The sequence below is a fragment of the Cervus canadensis genome, chromosome 2 (assembly GCF_019320065.1).
Source record: "Cervus canadensis isolate Bull #8, Minnesota chromosome 2, ASM1932006v1, whole genome shotgun sequence".
Taxonomy (NCBI): Eukaryota; Metazoa; Chordata; class Mammalia; order Artiodactyla; family Cervidae; genus Cervus; species Cervus canadensis.
The window spans coordinates 109,921,919-109,945,677 of NC_057387.1; the positions used below are offsets into that span (position 1 = coordinate 109,921,919).

The 23,759-nt window shown below is 49.4% G+C and overlaps 1 protein-coding gene across 5 annotated transcripts in view; it reads left to right on the forward strand.

Annotated features, from left to right (window-relative positions):
* AGAP1 (ArfGAP with GTPase domain, ankyrin repeat and PH domain 1) overlaps positions 1-23,759 on the forward strand; it is a 574,797-nt gene that overhangs the window by 434,682 nt on the left and 116,356 nt on the right. For 4 of the 5 annotated variants that reach the window (XM_043462059.1, XM_043462060.1, XM_043462056.1 and 1 more), the window contains one exon: positions 9,890-10,051. In XM_043462059.1, coding sequence (XP_043317994.1) covers positions 9,890-10,051 — 162 coding nt within the window. Of the gene's footprint in view, positions 1-9,889; positions 10,052-10,288; positions 13,875-23,759 lie in introns of those variants that run through there. The other variant, XM_043462057.1, reaches the window with a different exon arrangement.

Consider the following 23,759-nt stretch of genomic DNA (forward strand, 5'->3'; position numbering starts at 1 on the left):
GCCTTCCTCTTCGGCCACTTGATGTCAGCCATTCTGAGGACCGTGAACTTCCTCTCAGGAGGCATGCAAAATAAGAGCTGAAATGGGAGTCAGCCAGCAAGTGCTACCCCTCACACACTGCCGTGGGCGGGGGGGTATGCAGAGCTCATTTTCTTGGGCCCTTCCCTTGTAAACTGCCCTCATGCAATAATTATGAATATTTACAAATATATGAAAAGTATTGGTTTATGGTAAAAAAAAAATTTGCAGTCCGTCTAAGCAGTAGGGAAATAGTTAAGCATGCTCAAGCACACTCTACTGTTTATTTACCTTTTTGACACTGTGACCCTGGACCAATGGAAGGATCTGTCACAATCAAATTACCTCCTGTTTTAGTCTGGGCTTCTGTGTATCAGGTTTTCTTAAAGCTGGGAGCACCATTGCTCTACTTTTTCAAACCACATGATGTCAGTAGATGAAGAGCAGGGATGTGCCGTGAAGGAACAGCCTTGTCTTCGTGTATTTCTGTGTCTTGCTCAGAATGAACCAACTGAGCACATTCAGGACCCTGGACAGAGCCCTCTGGGGACGTGTGGAACTGTAGCCTGCCTTCCTACCTCCGTCAGGACCGTTTCTTGTGCAGGAGTTGGGAATTTGATTCCAAGTGACTTTTCATAGAAACAGCTAAGTTTCTAAAGACGGGAAATTTATGTTATCAAAGTAGGATCGTGCATTTAATTAACTTCTCTATTTAACTGAGTTTCCTTGTCTCAGCCTTTCCCCAGCCTGCTCATCCAGTGGCGCCTCCCACGTTTAAGAGAATCTCTTTGTCATTTAGCGACCATCAGTGCCCAACTTGAGAAATGGGTTGTGGCTGATTATGTAAAAAGAGATGAGGCTGCCAAGAGGTGGGAGTCTCTTGAAATGATTTCATTTCCACCTAATGGTACTGCTCAGAGCACCTTTTTGCATTTTTCGGGAGCACACCAGATTAATTTGAACTTGTTCAGCTTGATTCAGCTGAAAATCAACTAGAGAACAATTTAATTTTTGACCCCTAAATATAAAGTCCTGGCTCGCGTTCCCCCAGCTCGGGCGATGGTATCAGGACATGCTGAGCAGCCGGCAGGAAGAAAAACTAAAGGGACCCGAGGAGACACTTACAGAGCCTGCCGTCGTGGGCAGGCAGGGGCAGGTGGCAAGGTGGTGAAGCGCGCAGGGCAGCGTGTGTCCCAGGAGGTTGGAGGGGAGGGGGTGTGGCTCAGAAAGGGGGTGACCACGAGGGAGCTTGCGAAGAGCAAGGCTCCCCCCAGCGGCATGTGCTGTCCTCCGTAGGACACGGGGGGCGTGGGGCAGCTCCCTCAAGAGCATGACCATCACAGGGTCCACCCTCTATCTGAGACGTCCAACCGGGTCCTGGCGGGTGTCTGGAGACCCGGGCAGCCACTTAAGTCCCCGCGCTCGATGGTGTGGCCTGAGTCTTGGGAACGGCTTAGCTTAGGTTCCTGAATGTCCCCAGTCCCCCTGGGACCACCTGCTTTGACCCCGGACCTGCAGACTTTCTAGCCTCTCCCATCACCTTCTTTTGTCTCCCTCCTTTCGTGGCTTTGAGCACTGAATACACTGTTGCTGTTTAGTTGCTCAGTCATGTCAGACTCTTCTGTGACCCCACAGACTGTAGCCCGCTGCGCTCCTCTGTCCCTGGGATTTCCCAGGCAAGAATACTGGAGCAGGTCACCATTTCCTCCTCCAGGGGATCTTCCCGACCCAGGGAAGGAACCCACGTGTAGGAGTGTACTGGCAGGCAGGTTCTTTACCACTGAGCCACCATGGAAGCCCATTTAATACAATGACACCCCCGCCACCCGCCGCCGCCTTTTTTTCCCTTTTGCTTGAAAATAGCTTTATTGAAATTAACACTGAGAGCACATATAATTCACCCATTTATCGCCGACAGTTCAGTACTTTTAGGGGCAACCGTCGCACAGGCCTAGAACATCTTCATTGCCTCGGAACGAAACCCCATGCCCTAATTAGCGATCAGAATTTCTGGGGGATTTTGAAGGCTGTTCTGGAAACATATGTCAGTAAGGAAGGGCTTCGGGTAAATGAAGACCCATCCCGACCCGTCCGGCTTCCTCGGCTGAGACCTCGAGGCGGAACGGAAGTCAGCCGGGTAGGACACCCTTCTCCCCGTCTTCTGCCTTCACCCCGGCCCCTTCTATTGTCTTCCTTTCCTCCCACTTCTGTGAGTCCGTCTGACGCTGTGTTGTCGCTCCCGTTTCCCCAGCAGCTGTCATCTTCCCGGGCCCCCCACCGTGTCCCCGCTGCCCCTTCTTCTGACACCGCGTACCCTCTGAGCGCGCGCCGCCAGCCGCAAAGGGAGCTGGACAATGTGCCGGGCTCTGAAACATCTTCAGAGATGGGGATTCAAGTAAACCTCCTCCTGTTGAAAGCTCCCGTCAAAAGGACTGTGAGAAGGGGCGAGGTTTTGAACTTCACTTCACACTCAACCTTTTAACAGAGGCCCGGGATGTTGTGATTTCCTTGGATGGCAGAGGTGGCCTGGTTCTTTATTTACCGGCCCACACGTCTCTCTGAGCTCCAGGGAGAGCAGAGCCCTTCGTGAAGGTCCAAATTGGCTTTATACCGTCGGCTTTTGTCTTGAAGGAAATGGGTTTTAATGGACCGGCTCCTGCGATGACTTCATCTTGAGTGTTTGAAAGGTTTTAGCTCTCCAGTGATCTCCCCCACCGCCACCACCCATCCCCGACAAATAGCTCTGTCTTTGATCATTTTTGAATTTGTCCTAATACCAAAACATGAAGATTTTTTTTTAGTTCTATGTGGTTCCTAATCCTGCCAAATAAGTAAGGTGGGGTCTATGTGAGAGTGAGAAAGAAGAGCTAATATGCATTCATGGTCCTTTCCCTTTTTTTTTTAATCGACATTCTGGCTTCTGTTTTATAATTTGATTTACTTATGATTTTTTGGCTCTGCCGGGCCTTCATTGCTGCCTGGGCTTCTCTCTAGTTGCAGCAAGGGGCTACTCCGTAATTGTGATGCTTGGGCTCACTGCAGCGGCTTCTCTCCTGGAACACGGGCTCTAGAGTACTCAGGATTCAGTAGCTGTAGCAGATGGGCTCAGTCGTGGCTCCCGGGCTCTGGAGCCCTGGTATTGTGACTTCCCTTCACCTCAACGTGTGGAGTCTTTCTGAACCAGGGATTGAACCCGTGTCTCCTTGCACCGGCAGGCAGATTCTTTACCACTGAGCCACCAGGGAAGCCCTCCAGGCTTCTTGTGAGCATGCCTTTTAAAGCATTCCCCGTTGTTCCATCACTCGGTCGTGTCCGACTCTTTGCAACCCCATGGACTGTAGCCCACCATGCTCCTCCATCTGCTGGATTTCTCCAGGCAAGAATAAATACTGGAGCGGGTAGCCATTTCCTTCTCCGGGGGATCTTCCCCCATCTAGGGATGGAACCTGTGTCTCCTGCATTGGCAGGTGGCATCTTTACCGCTGAGCCACCGGGGAAGCCCTCTTTCTTCAACATGTAGGAAATTAACAGTCAGCCTGCCCTCGGGACCATCAGCAGCCCCTCCAGACAGCGTGTATGTGGGGAGGTTGGGGGAGTCCTGCAGGGGATTCTTGGTGTCCCCTCTGCAGGTCAAGCTCAGTAAGGAGGAGTGGTGGGAGGCGTCCCTCCAGAGCCCCAGGCTCCCTGAAATAGACTCTGGGGGGTGAGGAGCACACGTCCACTGGAGGAGCACTGGCCATAGTGATACCGGTTTTGTTGCGATGCTAATAGTCATGGGGATGCTCAGCTCGCACGTAGACAGTGCGGACGAACTCCCCCCGGCCCCGCCCCACCTGGCACACACACTGGGAGACCCTTGGGAGAAGCAGGGCCTTGGGAGTCTGGGGCACGGAGCCCGGCCTATTTGAATAGCGGCCGGGGATGTCAAAAACCCATCCTCACACCTGGCATCGGCGGCCATCACCGAGACACGCTCCCTGCAACAGTTCATCGAAAATGGCCCAGCTAATGATCGGCTGGGCAGATAATCGGAGGAGAGTTAATTGTAAGGTTCGATATGGCATCTTGTCAGCAGAGATAAGTTGTCACGTTTTCCACTTGAGCTGAAACTAAATGATTGTAAAATAAGTTATGAGTGTCCTTGGGCCTGTCTGCCGGAATGATGGCTAAGAATACATTCCTGGCCCATCAGTCTCGAGCGGGCTGCTTGATATTTATGCGGACGGAATGTTATTTTATTCCCCCTGTAGTCATGCTTGTCAGCTCGCCGAGTGAAAAGTGAAACTGCTTCTTTGACTCATACTTCACGTCCCGAAGCTCGAGAGCCTGCAGATTGTTATCATTATTGCTCGTATTATGTATTTTTTGGGGTGTGGGTTGAACATTGATGCCCGATTGGGAAGAACTAATGGCCGGCATTGAGCGCGCAGGATGGCGGAGGACTGGCCCATCCCGGCTCAGTGCCGCGTCTCGGGGACTCCCGGTCCCTCCATCAAAGCCGGGTGAGAGGGGGCGTAATGAGGCGCTCCCCTTTCTCCTTTGCTGTGGCTTTCTTCTCTACCCGTCTCCCCTCTTCTGCCCTCTGCATTGCCCCCTCTCGCATTTAAGGCCGTCGACGGGGCCGTCTGTCCAGTGTCCACTAATTGATAGAAAACAAGATGCGTTATTTGTTCTCAGGAGGAGCAGATGGTGTTCTGCAGGTGCTTTTTCGGGGTCCGGGGTCGGGCTGTCAGAGGCTCTTCAGGCTGAGGGATACCTTGTCAGGCAGGAGGTGTCATCGGAGATGGAAAAGCATAGTACAGAAGCCCACTGTGTTTTGATTGGTCGTATTTTAAACCAGGGGACTGTTTAAACACCTTCTGTTGAAAGGGAGTTCTCAGGATCTAGGAGCCAGGCATTCAGATACCAGCACCCAGACGCGGAACCCAGGTCACTAGAAACCAGAGCATCCTTGACGTGACACCCAGCCTGGAGAACAGCCAGGGCTGCCGGGGACCCTCTCTGCCCCAGGCCTCCCTGACCATGACCCGGCCTGCCCCTGCTTCGGCTCCGTCGTGACTCACCACCCCAACCCTGTCCTTGGGGCCACAGACACCGGCCGCTTGCATAGTGGGTGCTCCAGCTGCTGCAGTCAGGCCCCTGGCCCCGACACGCAGCCTTCTGTTCCTGGCAGGACCCCTCATTCCTGGGCGGCTGCCTGTCTGTGCCCAGCTGTCCACCCCTGAGCTGTGCCTGCCCCCATGGACCCCACCGTGGGGCACCTGGTTTTCCCAGGGACTTCTGTGCCTGACTCCCGCTTAGCCCACCCCCTGTGGACACCCGACCACATCGTGGTTATCTGTCCTTCCTCCAGCGAGAGACTTGGGATCACGTGTGCAGGGCTTGGGCCAGCATTGGAGCACTGACCCGGGCGGGGAGAAGAGATGGGGCTCCAGCTTCGCCTGCCATCTCTAGACTTCGGCGATGGTGCTCTTGGGCGGACCTTGGTCCTGTGAGCAGCAGGCCAGACCGTGGACGGGGAATGCTTCTTGGTTTCCAAGCAACGGGTGCACATCACTTCCTTTATTCATGCCCCTCCTTGTCTGAGACGGGATTCCTGGGGCTCACAAACAGCTGGCCCTGCTTTCTGGTTTGGTCCCTGGGGTCACCGTTTCTTTTACTAGATGAGAGCCCTGAGTTATTCTGCAAGCTCACCTCCCGCCTCCCTCCCCGCCTTCGGGGCCCAGATCAGGACCCGTGTTCTTTGTTCTGCCCTCCACCCTCCCCACGCCAGCTCACTCCTGGCCCTTTCCCGGGCTCGTGGTTCCTTTGTCTCTGTCACTCACACTCTGGGTCCTGGTGACTCCTCCTGGAGCCACGTTCGTGTTTCTCAAGGGAGGCCACGGAGCCAGCTTGCCTCGGTGACCGTGGACATGTGGATGGTTCTCCACCTTACTTCCCTCTGTGTGTAGGTGGCACTTCTGTTTACATAGGATTAAAGTGAGTGAAGGCGCTCAGTCGTATCCAGCTCTTTGCGACCCTATGGACTGTAGCCCACCAGGCTCCTCCATCCATGGAATTTTCTAGGCAAGAGTACTAGAGTGGGTTGCCATTTCCTTGTCCAGGGGATCTTGGTGTTTCTTCCATAGATCTGATTCCCCCTCTTCAAACTCCGATTGCCCAGGAGATCTAGTCTTTCCTGGAGGTATCAAGCAAGAGACCAGACAGGCATCCTCTCAGTCATTAGATGTCAACTCCATCGGGACAGAGGTTTTCATCCTCTAGTCCAGTCATGTACGGATGTGAGAGTTGGACCGTGAAGAAGGCTGAGCGCCAAAGAATTGATGCTTTTGAACTGTGGTGCCAAGGGACAGAGGGAAATAGCAAAACACCAGTCCTGCTGCGGCAGAGGGCAGCTGTCTTGGCCTGCACCCCCCCATCAGCCTCCATTATTAGAGGATGGGGATGGTCACTGGGACCAGTTTCCCCATGGCCTGTCACCCAGCCTGGCACAGGGTGGGTTCTTAACACTTGAGAGTCAGAGAGGATATGGTCAGAGCATGAAGATTTTTGAAACCTGGGCAGAAAGTAAATAACAAACATATTCATCGTAAGGCTTGAGCACTGACTAACATGTTAAAAGCGTTTGCTTTAGGATCAGCCAGTGATCCTGGGGTCCCTGGATGCCTCAGCAGTATCAGGCAGCTTCTGAACTCTCTGAAATTGTCCACAAGTATTAACTAGACTGGAGGCTTCCCAGGCGACTCAGTGGTAAAGAATCCACCTTCCAATGCAGGAGATGAGGGCTCAGTCCCTGGGTCAGGAAGATCCCCTGGAGAAGGGAATGGCCACCCACTCCAGTGTTCTTGCCTGGGAAATCCCATGGACAGAGGAGCCTGGCGGGCTACAGTCCATGGGATCACAAAGAGTCAGACATGACTTAGTGACTAAAAAACAACAACAACATCAACTAGACTAACCTTTTTTTCCCCTTGATGTCTACATACAGTCTTATGTACAATGGGGTATATTATATACAGTGGGATCTCGTATTTTAAAAATTAAAAAAATATGTGTATAAGAAATGCTCTCTTTAAAAGATTTGTATTGCAGAAGACCGGGACCATTTAAAAGGTGAAAAGCTAGCAACAGAGTGAACCCTCCTCCAGTTAGCCATGCTCCCTGGACCTGGAGGGGGAGGAGGGTCTATAGGGGGGGAGCCAGACCCAGGGTGGGCGTGCCTTTGGTGGAGAGCAGGCGGCAAGTTGGAGAGAGTGAAGAAGAAATGACCACGTGGATAAAGATTCAACCTAGAGTCCCAGTCTCCTGGAGGCAGGTTCTCCTGGAGGAAGGAGCTGTGGGCTGACTCTTCCACCCCTCCCAGGACAGGCTCCCAGAGGCCTTGGCTCGGCAGGGGATGGGAAGAAGGTTGACCCTCCTGACCATGCGGGGATGGGAAGAAGGTTGACCCTCCTGACCATGCGGGGATGGGAAGAAGGTTGACCCTCCTGACCATGCGGGGATGGGAAGAACATTGACCCTCCTGACCATGCAGGGATGGGAAAGGCACTGCTGGTCTTAGGACGTCAGCAAGTTGCTTCCTAGGGCATTCCTGGAGCTGGGTGTAGAGCTTAAAAGAAACTAAGCTTTTTTTTTTTTTTAATATTTCTTAATACATGCTAAAATGTGCCAGAGGTTCAGAAAATAGAAGTATTTTCAATTCAGATTTGCAGTATCTTTTTTTTTTTTTTTTTTGCAGTATCTTTTTATAAAAGTGTTGTTTGCTTATTTTCGGCTGTGCTGGGTCTTCGTTGCTGCAGAGGCTTTTCTCTGCTTGTGGCGAGCGGGGGCTCGGCTCCAGTCGCCACGCTTAGGTTTCCCACTGAAGTAGCTTCTCTTGTGAAGCACATGCTCTCGGCGTGCGGGCTTCAGTAGCTGTGGCTCCCGGGACCTAGAGCACAGGCTCATCGGTCATGGCCCACGGGCTTCGTTGTCCCTGCGGCAGGTGGGATCGTCCCAGATCAGGAATCGAGCCCATCTCTCCTGCATTGGCAGAAGGATTCTTTACCACTGAGGCACCAGGGAAGCCCTCAAGTATCTTTATATTCAAAATCAGGTCATCCTTATGTTCAAAACCCTGCAGGGGCTCCCCAGAGTAAAAGCCGGTCCTAGACAGTGTCCGAGCCCCTCTTCCTCTCTGATGACACCCTCTCTGAGTCTCCCGTCCTCCCCTCTGTGGTTCTGGGACACTGCCAGCATGCACACCTGGCCTTAGGGTCAGATTCTGGTAACTTCCTCCTCCCCAAGGTATGCACGTGAGTTCTCATGTCTTCACCATCTTTAAGCATTGGCCCATGTGTTGCCTTCTCATCAAGACCCTCTCTGTCCCCCCCACCCCTCCACCACCTCTGTAATGTCCACCCTCCATGGGCTCCTTTCCCCTCTCATCACCTTGTAACAAAGTCTGGGTTGTGGCCCCTCAGCTGTCTAAATGCCACTCAGACGGGGGCCTTTGTTATTCTCAGCAGTGGATCCCGGACGTCTAGAAAACTGACTGGCTCACAGTAAGTGCTCAGAAGAACATTCGTTGAATGAATGAATGTTTATCCATTCGTTGCACAGAAGGTTCTGTCTTTTGAGTTAACAAAGACGCTGTGTCATGAAATGATGAATTCTTAGGAGCTTGGAGGTATCTGGGTGGTGTTCCTTCATCCCTTTCTCAGTGAACTTGTTCATTCTGCTGAATTGCATGTTCATTTCATGTCTTTTAAGGGTGTTGTGTTCTTTTCTCTGATAAAGTAAAGTTAGACATCATAAGTTGAGAGTTTCACTTCCAGTGAATGATCACATTTGTGCACTGATTTTAACATTTTGGTGAGAGGGTTCAGTGAATCAAAAATTGCCGGGTCTACTGTGGACTTCTAAGCACTGTTGCTAGACATTGGTGAGACAGGGAGGTGGCCTGTGGCATCTCACTAGTAATTAACTGATGTTTGGTCCTACAGAATGTTGAGGGAAGGAGACAATCAGAAATACCTGTATCTTGTGTGTGAGCACACACACGAGTCAACCCCATTTAAGATGACACTCTCCTATGTATTCCTGAGTATTTCTTTTGTTCCTAATATATCAAATTATTTGTGGGAAGAGAAAAATAAACAAGTAAAAACCTCCCCCCCAACTTTCCTTTTCCAGAACTCCAAACATGCAAAATAGAGAACTTTATAAATCAGATAAGGACAAACATGATATGATATCACTTATATATGAAATCTTAAAAAAAAGAAAAAAAGGGTTCAAATGAACTTAACTACAAAATAGAAGTGGAATCACAGATGTAGAAAACAAGCTTATGGTAACCTGGGGGAAAGGAGAAGGGATTGGGGTTGACATATACAGATGACTATGTATAAAATGAATAACTTAGAAGAACCTACTATGTCGCACAAGAAACTCTACTCGATAGTCTATAATGACCTCTATGGGAAAAGAATCTTTAAAAAAGAGTGGGTATGTGTATATGTATCACTGACGCACTTTGGGGTACACCTGGAACTAAAGCAGCATTTCACATCAACTCTACTCCAATAACACATTTTTTAAAGTAATAAAGTTGGAGAAGCACTGATCTTAAAAAAAAAAACAAAACAGGAGGACTGTAAATTCTCCTGAGCAAAAAGAAGATGCCGAAAGGAGCTGCTGCTCTGGAATGGCAGGTGGCATGTTCGGGCATGGGGAGCCCTGACCTTTTAACACAAGGTTTGCTCTGAGCCGCGGTTCGGAGACTGTGTCCGGGGCTTGGTAACTGGAGGAACGTTGCTGTGGTCCTTGGCAGAGCCTGGTTTCTCCGTGCTGACCTCTGCGCTCTTTTCCTTTTCCGGTCCGGCGGCAGACCCGGGGCTGGGTGACCCCCTGTGCTCAAGCCCCAGCATTTCCAGCACCGCCAGCCCCAAGCTCGACCCGCCCCCCTCCCCTCACGCCAACAGAAAGAAGCATCGGAGGAAGAAAAGCACGAGCAACTTCAAAGCCGACGGCCTCTCCGGCACCGCTGACGGTAAGGCGCCCCCCCGCCCCAGCCCACCTTCCAAGGACTTTCAGGGGCAGAGTTCGCGTTTCTGAAAAGTCATTCTCACTCCTCTCATCTGTAGCATCGTTTACCCTGAACCACAGACGCTCGGGGGTGCAGGTCACTGCGTGTGCCTCCTGTTTACAAGGTGGTACTGGGGGCCCTCTCTCTACCCACTGATCCTCCAGACTGCCCAACCACATTGGCTGTCTTACCTCCTGACAGGTGTCGCTGGGTCCGTGGTAACACTGGTGTCCCAGCCCCCGATACATCTGGGCAGGTTGTTTGGTCTTGCCCGACCTCGGCAAGCTGGGCTCGGGTGTGTCCGCTTCAGCCGAGCCTTGCCACGGTGTCGTCCTCCAAAAAAGACCAGCCTCCTGAGGTGGCAATCTTCCCTGATACCGGCTCGACTTAATTTCAAGTTAAGACAGCCACTCCGATCCTGGCTTTCAGCTTCGTCTGATGATAACCGCCCCCTCTATTAATGCCCATCACTCTTGGTGTTTTGTGAGCTGCATTAGTGTTTCCGTGGGCACCGTCTGTCTTGATTCTCCTCTGACTTGTTGAAGTCAGGTTTGATGCTCAGGGCTGGGCCCATATGATCTCTCAGAAGTGGCTCCTTCTGATGGACTTACATTTTTTATTCCTTGGTGTGCCAGTGGAGGTGGACATGCACACAGGTACACAGGCATGGTGGGAGGTGAAATTATTACGTTGTAATAAACAAGTTAAAGAAATACTTCAAAGGAAAGTTCAAATGTCAAAACATTGTTGTGTAACATGAATAATGATTGGTGAGACCAGTGAGAGTAAAACAATCTGGTTTCAACAAGGATTCCATGTATGCCGGAAACAACCTTCATAGCTTACGTCCTTTTCTTTCTCTATTTCTGCTGCACTTTTTCTGAAATACTCTTTTGACTATTCAGACTGCAAGTTTGAGTGTGAAAGAAAGTGCCTGTTCCTTCCTAATATCTGAAGATAAGCTTAAATGAGATAAACCCACGATGCATTTGTTAGCAAGGCAGGAGCAGAGTTTACGGTACACGTGCTATGTCGTTTACCATAATTCTGTGAGTTCGTGGCATTTTCATTTATAATGAGGAGACCAAGGTTCAGAGTGTCAGGGAGCTTGTTGGGGCTCTCTCATGGTGGCAGGAAAGAGTCTAGAAGCCCTTTTTCAGTGCCTGTCTTACCATTTTGCCTCCCATAGCTTCCTGCTAACAAGTTTAGCCCATAAAAACCGATTTTCTCCTGTTATGATAAATGAGGATGATTCTGTTATATCAGCAGTGGTGAAAAATAATGATTGTGGATCAAAGCACCCACTCAGACACCGCTGGCCTTCCCATTGGAAAATAAATCGCCCACAGATGCTGAGCATTGATGCAACGCCTTCCAAAATCTTCAGCAAAAAGCCCCCAGCCACGGATGGGTGGCCACACACCCCCTCCTACAAGAGGACTGGGGTAAAGTCAGGAAGATGTGTGGCCACTGGCCAGGTGGGGAGCAGGTGCCCCACGGGCCCAGGGGAAGAGTAAGATTTGCCTCAGGGAAAGGTCTCAGGCCCATTTCACAGATAAACATCTTACTGTGTTTGTCGTGTGTTTCCAACTAATGACTTTTTTTTAAAAGGTACCACTTGGTAGAAACTGATTATCAAGTCCACCTATCACTTCATTACACACATTTCATCCTTTCTATTCATTCCACCCACCTCCTGGCATAGTGAAAACTGTGTGAATAAGATCCAGCCTGAAAGTAAATTAGTAGTGGTTGCGCATTTAATTGGGCTGCCGGTTCAAATCAGCATCCTCGTCATCCAGTGGGTTCGCAGAAAGTTCGAGAAGTGACAGTAGGCTTGTTGGATGCCTGAAATGTTTCCATCTTCCACTTCCTGCGTTATTGCGGTGGTACCGTGGGCTCTGAGCAATAGCCTTTGACGAGGCTGAGTCAGATCCTCAGCCCCAAGCCAGCCACGGACCCTTTCATTAGGGGCCTTCCTGCCGAGGTGGTGATGCAAACAGAAAGACAGATTCAGAAGCACCCAAATTAGAAATCACAACAGCATCTCGGGCATGTTTGATGGGTGTCGGTTGATGTGTGTTCAGAAGTTCAGTGCTAATGACTAGAAAGGACACTATGCCTCACTTTGTAGTTAAGAGGACCGTCCCTGTGATGCCATATCCATGACATCTTTCCACTAGAAAGTAAGACAAGTTCTCTGTAAAAAGAAAACGGATCATTTTTCCCTAGGAAATGTTACCTTTCCAACCATAAATGAGTCATTTTGGGGAGACAGGCTATATCCAAGGCATATTATTCTTTATTTTTTCCCCCACATTTTAACATCTTTGAAGTCAGAACACATTGTTCAATTGAGATAATTTTAGATTCACAATGATGCACAATTTTTAAAATTTTCTTAATAACTATTAGTCAAAGTGTATTGTGAGAACCATCAAAGCTAAGCCTTCTTAAAGTGAAACCTAGTTGTATATTTTAGAGGATTGTTTAATTTTAATTATTAAAAATATTTCTATTTCTGTTTCCTGCAAAGCACTGTGACTTATTATTGCCAGTGTATTCTCTTTGGCTTGACTTCATGCTGAAAAGTTGCAATTGTAAATATAACAAGTTCTCTAGACGATGTCCATACAATGGGTGAATCGTGTAGTTTTTGAGACACCCCGTTGGATCAGATGACTAGACTCAAATCTCTATAAAGTATGAGAAAAATGCAATTCCACTGAGAGTCAGCTATTTCACTCCGGGTTCCATGGAAAATATGGCACCCTCAGCTGGGTCATTGGTGGGAATTTTCCACAGGGACTGTCAGTGGAGGCATGGGCAGGGTGTGGGAAGAGCTATGGTGTGGGGCCCCAGAGGGTGACAGGGAAAGGAGGGACTGGTTATAAGACCCAGAGGGAGGCATCTGGGGAGGACCTCCATCCGGGGATATGTCCTTCAACAGAAGGACGTGTGCCATCTGGTGACCCGGAGGGTGAGGAGCCCAGGAGAAGCCCCTGGCCTCCCTGTCCCCGTCGCTTCTGGTACCCTGCCGCCACCTCCTCGGCCAAACCCGATAAGACACCAGAGACATCAGAGCTACTGACGCCACCACCCAGGCCTGCCTCCAAGGGCAGTGGAGGGCCCGCGGGGAGCTGCTAGCAGAAGCTGTGAATTGCTCGTGCCTTTCCCAGTGCCTCTTGCACACCCCTGGGCACATCTGGCCCCTGATCTAACATCAGTGCAGTAGACCGGAAGTCTCTGTCCCCCGTGGCCCGCCAAGGGCCTGGCCTGAGCCCTGCTGTGGGGAGGGGTTGGAGCTCCACGTGTGCACGTCTGAACTGTCCCCCCGAAGCCCATAAAGGAACCCCGCTGCCTGCCCAGGCTCTCAGCTGAGCACCAAGTTTCTGTCTCTGGGTATTTCTTACCTTTGCGGTGTCTTTGTTCAGAAGGTAAAGACTAAAAGTGTGCCCTCATCAAATATCTATGTTGCCTGAAAATCCAGAAACTCTCTGTCCACGTGGGGGCCCTTGGTGCCATAAGGATCTTGCTTTCCTGACTTCCTCGCTGCCCTGGCCCTCATCAGACTCGATTACAGAGGTTCTTTTCTGCAGAAGAATAGGTCTACACAGAATAGTTGAATTAACTAGAACGGTTGTCATCTTCCTATATTTACAATTTAAAATGAATGGATTGAGTCGAGTAAATTATGGGAGTAGCAACTGTGACCAAAGAGTTCCCTCATGAATATTTTGAGTTCCGACATGGTCACTGGGATTCAAATATAACCCAACCCTCACACGTGCTCAGTCACTCAGTGCTGTCCGACTCTGTGACCCCACGGACTGCAGCCTGCCAGGCGCCGTGGAATTCTCCTGTCAAGAATACTGGAGTGGGTTGCCATGCCCTCCTCCAGGGGATCCTGCTGACCCAGAGACTGAACCCACATCGCTGGCATCTGCAGGTGGATTCTTTCCCACCGCACCACCTGGGAAGCCCATAGAGGGAGTCAATATCATAGAGTATTCCAGCCCCCTCCGGGGTTGGGGGTTCTGAGTGTGGAAGAACTGCGAGGTATAAACTAGTGTGGGTGACATTCAATTCAGTTCGGTCGCTCAGTCGTGTCCAACTCTTTCCGACCCCGTGAACCGCAGCTCGCTAGGCCTCCCTGTCCATCACCAACTCCCAGAGTCCACCCAAACCCATGTCCATCGAGTCGGTGATGCCATCCAACCATCTCATCCTCTGTCGTCCCCTTCTCCTCCTGCCCCCAATCCCTCCCAGCATCAGGGTGTTTTCAAATGAGTCAGCTCCTCACATCAGGTGGCCAAAGTATTAGAGTTTCAGCTTCAACATCAGTCCTTCCAATGAACACCCAGGACTGATCTCCTTTAGGATGGGCCGGTTGGATCTCCTTGCAGTCCAAGGGACTCTCAAGAGTCTTCTCCAACACCACAGTTCAAAAGCATCAATTCTGCTGCGCTCAGCTTTCTTTATAGTCCAACTCTCGTCTAAGCCAGAGGTGCCTTGGAAAGGTGGGTGTGTGTCTAGGTGTTCCCAGCGCTGAGAGCTGAGCTGTGTCCTTGGGCAGGCGAGGGGCTGACTGCCATGGTGCTAACCATGCAAGGACCTTGTGCGTGTCTCCAGTGCCCTCTGCATCACTGGGCATCAGGCCCCCCACCCACCTACCTGGAGTCTTCTGCAGGTGTAGGTCTGTTCTTTCCATATATGCATTCTCTAAAAATACGTGAACATTTTCCAGTTCTGTGGCCCCATTTGTAATGATAAAAAACACCTTTGTGATGTTTTTACCTGGGAAAACTAGACCATTCATGAAGAATGTCAGCAATGGGGCACTTCACTGTTGAGTATAACTTTGAGGGTAAGCCTCTTAGAAACCAGCATCCTCCAGGCTTCCCATGAAAAATGTGAAGGCGGCATTTAGCTTTTAAAAAAAAAATCTTCTGTATCATGAATACTACTACTTGTATTCTTATTTAATAGGCCATTGGGAACAATGGGATTAAAGTATCAGTGATAGTCTCGATTTTAAATTGAATTTGGTTTGCTCAGAATTCTTAGTTATATTTAAGAAAATGAGTCAGTTCAGATCTGGGGGCTAAACTCTACAGTGATTACAGACCAACCAAAGTGACTTCATAGTTAGGGGGTTTGGGATGGACTTGTACACACTGCTTTATTTAAGACGAATAACTACCGGGGACCTACTGTTAGTGTAGGGAGCTCTGCTCCATGCTATGTGGCAGCCTGGATGGGAGAGGAGCCTGGAGGAGAATGGATATGTGTGTATGGCTGAGCTGCTCTGCTGTCCCTCTGAAACTATCACAACGCTGTGAATTGGCTGTACCCCAATATAAAATTAAAAGCTTTTTTAAAAAAGAAAAGTAAATTCAGATATGGAGAAGGAGGATGGTGACCCAGCACGAGGGGCGTGAGGGCATCCTAACTGTGTTCAAGCCTTGGAGAGACAGTCCCAGCGCGTCCTGAGTAGCCCTGACGGAGTTCATTGGGACTAGCGGGTGGAACCTTCAAGCAAGCAGATTTTGGCTCAGATATTAAAAGGAATACTTTGTCAGAGCCAGGGCTGCCTGAGAGGCAAGGTTCCAGGTCCCCTACGGCAAGTCCAGCACTGGTTGGGCCACCGTAGCGGATCCGAGGTTCTGGAAGGATGTGAGCCCCAGGGGCTGGGGGCTCATGGCCAGAGCTAAGTTGAAGGGAGTGTGCCTGGACATCCCCTGGGCAGTGGGGATTTTGTAGATCACTAATGACTTGCCATCTTTTGCCGTTGCCTTTGAATTGCCATCCTGCCATTCGTTCTGGGTATTCTTATCCAGGGTCCAGGAGAGAGGTTATCATGGCTGCAACTGTGCCCATCGTCTCTGCAGTCCCGGTTCCGTGGTCCCGAATCGGGTAGTTCTCGTTAGATTTATAACATTCATGCAAGTTTGCATCAAGTGCTAATTTCCCTGTTTCCCCAGTGACAAGGCGAAGTGGAGAGAGGTTAAGTGGCTTTCTTGTCCAGGGTCAGGATGCTGGTAGGTGACAGAACAGTCTCTTGATTCTCTGCCTCAAGCTCTTTCCACCAGGCAAAAAGCAAGTCTTTGAGGTGTGTGGAGCGGCTTTTAAATCTAGGAGTGGGGCAGGCAGAGTGGCTTCCTTGATATTTCTCAGATTCCATGTAAAGACCCTGACTTTTATATGGATCATCAAATTCAGAGGTGGTAGAGCAAAGATGTTTCTTTAAAAATGCAGGACCAGTCTGGATTTACCCAATCTTATCATAACAAGAGAGGATTCAGAAATCTTGTTGTTGTTGGGGCTTTTATTTGTTTCTTGGCATTTTGTTATTGTTTTCTTTTTGTTTGATTTTTTTTTTAATTTATTTTTTTGTCCCCTTGGGTTCTTGGTGCTTTGTTCTAACGGTCTCAGAAGGGAATTTATTTTATCCTTCTCATCTCCATCCCTTGGTTGATCATTCTGGGTCTTTTTAGACCCATTGTGTGGTTGATCATGGATAAACACTGAAATATTACTCTGTAGAGGAAACATCACAACGAATTGCCAATCACAGCTGCACCCTCTAAGCCATCCAAAGTGAGGCCTCCAGCATGGTTAACTCCAGTTTGCAGAGGTCAGATGAGACTTAGTCTTCCTCCGTTCTTTCAAAGGACAGCCTGGAGTTGTGAATCATTATATTCTTTCATCAAATATCATACAACAAGCACAGAGGAAGCACTGTGTGTTTGGCTCAGTGGGAAACAAGACAAATAAAACTCAGTTCCTCTCTCACCCCAAGGAACTCAGTGTCTTAATGTGGGAATAAGACACACATCAGGGGGACTTCCCTCGTGGTCCAGTGGTTGAGAGTTCGCCTTCCAAAGCAGAGGACACAGTTCAATCCCTGGTCAGGAAACCAGGAACCAGAGTCCCACATGCCAAGGAGGTACTAGGCCCAGTCACTGCAGCTGCTGAGCCCGTGTGCTCAACGTGCATCACAACAAAAGAAAACAAAATAAATATATTCTTCAAAAATGTATTCACAGGGACTGTACCTGTGATTTCAGGCAGAATATGTAAGAAGGGCGTGGGTGGTCCAGAAGAAAGATAAACCAACAATGGGTTATAAAAATCAGGGAAAGCTAACATGGAGAACTTCATGTTAGATTCTGCAAATTTAATACACAGTGGTTATCTTCGTTAATAAAATGCCACAAAAGGCATCACTCTTTCATTAAATGTCATTATTTATAGAAGCCTAAAACCCCAGTGGTAGTGATTAGTCACAAAACAGTTTCATTTTCACTTCAGTCAGCTCAGTTCAGTCGCTCAGTCATGTCCAACTCTTTGTGACCCCATGGACTGCAGCACGCCAGGCCTTCTTGTCCATCAACGACTCCCGGAATTTACTCAAACTCATGTCCATTGAGTCGGTGTTGCCATCCAACCATCTCATCCTCTGTCGTCCCCTTCTCCTGCCCTCAAGAAAACAGATGTTGCTGTAATTGATCAGTGTCTTTTCATCTTAGGGAGAAAGTTTTTTTAATTAGTTGATATTTTGGAAGACACTTGGAGAGGAAATGAAGAATTCTGCAGGAGCATTGTACAACTTTTTTTCCCTACATACTCATTCTTACAGAAAAGCAGCAGCCCGCAGGTACGTGGGGCCTCAGGTTCATCTGTGACCATTGGGTGATGCTGAGTGTCGGGCAGTTGGGAGCATCACTGGTTAATCTGGGGATATGGCAGGGTAGTTCGTTTCTTTTGTTATTTAAGTGTCTTTTCACCTTGATGCTCTCACCTTCCCTCTGTGGGCACAGTTAATATGCTGGTTGCTCCATGTTACGTGCAATGGAGGACACGTGACTGCCAGGAAACATAATGATGACCAAGAAGCTGCCAGCATGGGGCCTTTCTCGTGGGATTTTGTGTTATTTGGAAGTGGTTAGTGGGGAAAATCAGAGAAGACTGGGAAAGCCGTCAGGTGTTACCATCATGGGTCACTCTTGGATCTCCTACTTTGTAAACAATGCAGCAGTGTGTCTACTTGTTATAATCTTCTCAGCTGCCTTCCGTGAAAGGAAAGACAGTCAGAGGTCTCCATCATCCACTCCATCAAAATTCCGTGATCAACCATATTTCCTTCTAGCAGTAAAGACTCCTTCACTGAACCTCCTTCTTAGTAAACTAGTAGGTTAGTGCCTCTGAATCGTTGAACTGAGTAGTTAATTACAGCAAATGTGAAACCCCGAGAACTGTTAACATCTTCCTAGACAATTTCCCCACAATGCAGGACCTTTGATGAGGGGGCCAGGTTGGCTGGGTTCTTTGCCCTTGAGGCGGGCATGTTAGGAGACACTGGATATCCTGATGGACTTGCCTACTCCCCACAAACCAGATCATTTTTCCTGAGAGAGTTCTCAGGTGGTAACTCTGGCTTCCACAAGAATGAACTTGCTAAAATTGAGTAGATGTGGGTTTACTCTAGACATTGACATCCTAGGTGGGGCGCAGTTGACTCAAAAGCCATCCTGCAGGGTTCAGTCCTTCCAACACAAACACACACAAGCTGACGGTGCTCACAGATCCTTTGTGGAAGTCTGCGGGTCAGAAATAAACAAAGATGAGTTGATCACAGCAGGAGAAGCCAGATCAGACGATTCCCATCATGATGAGCCAACAACAAGAGAAGGATTTTTTGGTCCTTTTTTTTTTTTAAGTACACGCAAACGAAAGCGTTAGATTGAGTTCCATGAAAGTGCATTAATCACCTAGTGCAGGCCAGGAGCTATGCCTAGGACTGGATGGAAGAGTGACTGGGGTGGCCCCTGCCTTCAGAATGCCCACTCTCCAGTGGAGAAAGCAGATCTCTAAACAAACAAACTGTGGCCATCAGAGCAGCCTGTGCAGGGAGCCCAAGGGACCCCAGCCTAGCACCTTGGGTCCTGGAGGCACCAGCGTGAAATATCTGCTATTCCAAAGAAAGAGGGGAAAGTACAGAAAGTGAACACATGAGAAATTTTGGTATAAGATGGCTTGGGGGCATCCCAGGTGGCGCTAGTGGTAAAGAACCAGCCTGCCAATGCAGGAGATGTGAGAGAAGTGGGTTTGATCCCTGGGTTGGGAAGATCCCCTGGAGGAGGGTATGGCAACCCACTTTGGTAATCTTGCCTGGAGAATCCCACGGAGAGAGGAGCCTGGTGGGGCTACAGCTTCCGTGGGGTCACAAAGGGTCAGAAACGACTGAAGCAGCTGAGACAGACACACCCAAGGTGGCTTGGAGCTCCAGCCACTGACACTCCTGGTGCAGTAGGACACACTCCACTTCCTGCCTCACAGACGAGTAGACTCGCCTTTGAAAAATGCAGACTGTTCTCAAGCTTGCTTTCTACGTGTACAGATCTGCTGCAGAGCCCTCCTTTTACTGACCCTAACACTCGGAGTCCTTCTTCTGCACAAGCCTCTCACAGCTTCCAGTGTCCATCAGCAGAAGTCAGGATGGGCGTTGTTCTTCAGGAACCCTGGACTTGAATTCTGCCTGGGTGGAGAGACCTCCCAAGTCAAACTGACTTTTAGGGGATTCTCAAATAATTTCTCATCTTCTTGACGTTCTCAAAAAAATGGTAGAGCTGTCAGAGTCTTTGGAGGGCACTTCGTTAGCCGTGAAATCGGGGGTGTGATGTGATCTGCTCAGACCAACGTCCAGGAAGGGCAGGCAGAGCACTGTCCACCTGGTGTGTTCTTTGCCATTCGGACGGCTTGTGTCCTTTTTCTCCTTTTGCCTCGCTGCGTGTATTTTACCACAAAGGGTACAGGCATGCAAACGGAAGCTGTCATGCTCAGAAGATAGACATGATGGCCTGTCTACATCTCTTGCGTCTCTGTCTCATGCAGCCCCCAGACCCGCAGATGCTCTACATTAGACACAAGCGTCCGGGCAACTTGAGGAGATAAAGGCGCCCAGGAGGTGCGTACTCAGATGTTCTAGCTAAGTATGCTGCGTCTGTGCCCCTGGCCCCAGCAATAACGAAACGGGGCTGTGTTTTATCTCATGTGTAGGGGAGACTTTGTTCCTCTTCCTGAAGATGTAAAACAAACCAACAAAAAGGATGGTGATGAAATGCAAAATGCAGTCTGTGTAAAAGCAACTCGGCAAATGGAAAATATCAAATAAAAACCATACATTTTGGGTCTCAGTCTGGTTTAGCTGCCATAACAGAACCACAGACCAGGTGGCTTAAACAGCAGAAAGTTACTCCTTTCCATTCTGGAGGCTGCATCATTCAAGATCAAGGTGCAAGCCCACTGGGTTCCTGGCCTGCAGGGTCAGCTTTCTCACTGTGGCCTTTGCTCAATGCACAGAAAGCGCTCTCTCCCCTTCTTGGAAAGGCACTAACCATATCCTAGGGGCCCCACCATCATCTTCAGATGTCATCATGTTGGGGGTGATGAACCGCAGACGAATTTTGGGAGGACACAGACACTCAGTTCATAAAACTTGTGATCTTCTCTTCCTGTTTGTGGGATTCATGGATCCAGTCACTCTGCAAATCACCACCTGTTGTGTTCACTGCCCCCTCCCTCCCCAGGGTCTTGGGTCCCTTGTTGGAATAGGCCTTTAAGCCCCTAGGGAGGAAGCCATGGTTCAGTGACTTCAGCTCTTAAACAGGTGTTACCTCATTGCATCCTTCGTACAATCCACAGTGTCAGACGGGGAGGTGGCGTTATCTACTGTTTTCTCAAGTGAGGACTACAGCTGGGTGACGTTGAGTGATTTGCCAGAGGCGGGCAGATGAGTGTGAATTGGGGGACTGCCTCAGGCCTCTGGGGCTCAGAAGTCTGCATAATCTGCCGTGCCCCTGTGCTGTCCATGTTGCCAGGCCCTCAGCGGCTCGGGCATGACGAGGAGCCTTCTGCAGGCAGGGTCAGCCCCGAGGCTCCTGGAGAGGCTTCTCCCCATCTCAGCCGGGTGCCCACCACCCCCACCATGGCCCTTAAGAACCTGGAAGCAGCGATTCCTTTGCTAGTTTTGACCCCAGCCTCTTTTCTCAGGACCCCCGTTACAACACGGCTCCTTTACAAACAACATGGCTCTTGTTGCATGTGTCTGTGGCAGGGGGTATACATTCCAGGAAGGTTGAGGATCACTGCTTCAGCTACTTTGCAGACAATTAGAACATGCGGGATTAGAGAACATCCAGGGGACATGACGTAACTTTTTTTGGACTTAAGGATGTTTGACTCAGAGGCAGTCAGCCCAGCTTTTAAGTTCATTATGAGGACGATGTTCTTTGTGGGCTTTTGGCGTTGAGGAGTGATCGTGTTTAAGGACAATCGGAGGGAAGAGGGGGCTTTTGATCTCGCTCCCCGTCATTCATTGGAACCCTGCCTTGGACTGATCTAAGTCTGATCAGATGTCCGTCTCATCTTGCTGGCGGGTCTGATCTCCACGCACTCGCCCTTGAGCGGGTGTGGCTTGAGATGAACTCGGTGTGTTTATTTAGGAATCTTTGCTAATGCGCCCCTGCCTTTCAACTCCACCCCCTTTCTCATCTCAGACACACAGCGGGGCCGCAGGTATTAAGCCCAGGATGTTAACCGCCAATGAAAGAAGAAGGTACAGCAAAAAACTTCAGTCGTCGCCCCTGAGATGCACACACAACCTAACAAGCCTCCTTTTGTACTCGGGACATGGAGAAAATTGGCCATTTGTCTGTGGGGTAATGGGCTTTGCTGCCACAAGAACATCTCTCAAATGGTTAAATTCAATGACATTATCTCCGAGTTCATGAAAGCGACTGCCGCACACAGTTTAATTCTATTTAATTTTTTTTAAAGGAGGGGGAAAAAAAAAAGGCAGAGGGGAAATGTTTTAGTTTCTCTTCAGCTGATGTCTCCCTGCTTCTTCTTAAAAGTGCCTTTCTAGTTGCCGTGCGGTGATGTGATCATTATCTGCCACCTCGTCGCCTTGCCGCCTCTGCATGCAGTAAAATACAAAAAAAAAGAGAGAGAGAGAGAGAGAGACAGACCGGGGGAGCTTGTGAAGTATGAGTTCCTATCCGAAGACTCATTGCCTGCGATCCGTACCGCTTGACAGTAATGATCTTATTACAGTACTCTGGACCTTGAAGAGATTTCGTGAGGAGAGCGAAAGGACAAGCCTCCATGTAATCAAGTGGTGCTGAATATTCCACGCGTTTCTGATCACCCGCTGATTGGCCGCCGTTCTAGCCCATCTTCTAGTCAATTATGCATGGCCCCTGTGCTCCTCGCCTAGTCAGAGACATTGATGGCTGTTGTCTGGGTTCTGGCAGGCAGCCAGGGGGTTTGAAGCGCCGCGCATACTGTCCTCCCAGGATAAGTGCTTTTTTCGTTGGAATTGATTACCTTTCTTTGAGTTTTGCCTAATAGCAAAACTGCATTTGGAGAAGACTTCAGGTGAAAAATGGACACATTAGCCATTGAGAGCATCCGAACTCCTAGTCAATTTTTTAGGCTTCCCTTGTCTCCGTCTAATTTCTGTTTAATGAGAGCTTTTTGGAGAATGCTGAAGGTATTTCATGGCGCAGGCCGCCGAGCGCATGTGTAGCGTGGGGAGGACCACAGTGATGGGACCTCAGTGGTTTGGGTTCCTGAATTAATCCAGGTACCGTCTCAAGCTTGGGGAGATATATCTCTTGTCGGTTAGTGTCCGTCTCAGCCAAGAGCTTTAATTAGCTAGCGATATTTTCATCTGTAGGAAAAGAAGTAATGAGTTCTTCCTGCCATCCACTGACCCGCCTTTAGTCATTGTGGGGAGTGCGTCCATGTGCCTGGGTGTGGTGATCTCTGCTGCTGGTGCCCAGAGGACTGTCCCCTGTCCCCTCGTCCTCGCTCCGGCTGTGTACCTCCCAATATCGGTCTCCAGGCATCATCAGTCGCTCATTCGTGTCTGACTGTTTACAGACTGTAGCTGACCAGGTTCCTCTGTCCATGGGATTATCCAGGCAAGGATTCTGAAGTGGGTGGCCATTTCCTCCTCCAGTCAGTCTCCAAACCTAGTGAGATTTGAAAGGATGGGATTTTTTTCCTGCCAGAATGATTGCTTGATGCTGCCTATTATGAAACTACTAGTTAAGCACATGTTAGTACATTTGAGAAAAAACTGTCGTAAATCAAGATTTTTTACTTCCTCCAAATTCAGATTCTTGGCGTGTAGAATGTCCATTGAGTCAGTGACGCCATCCAACCATCTCATCCTCTGTTGCCCCCTTCTCCTTCTGCCCTCAATCTTTCCCAGCATCAGGGTCTTTTCCAGTGAGTCGGCTCTTCATATAAGGTGGCCAAAGTATTGGAACTTCAGCATCAGTCCTTCCAAGGAATATTCAGGGTAGATTTACTTTAGGAAATTCCCAAGGGCTTGTTGCACCCCGTGTGGGAGCTGTAGAAGGTGGAATCTTGAGTTGCACACTGGGCACCTCAATAACCTGATTTGACTCTTCGTAATTGAAGAGTAGGTGTTACAGCTTCGTTCTTTGACTTGGTTTTCATTTGGACTGGTCTTCTTTTTGCAGCGGGAATGGTTTTCCTCTTCAGTTGATCTGCAGAATCAGGGTGTACTGTAGGCATGGTCACTCGGCAGCCCTGAGAGAAACTACTGGAGTCCTTAGCTTCATGTTCTGCATGCTCT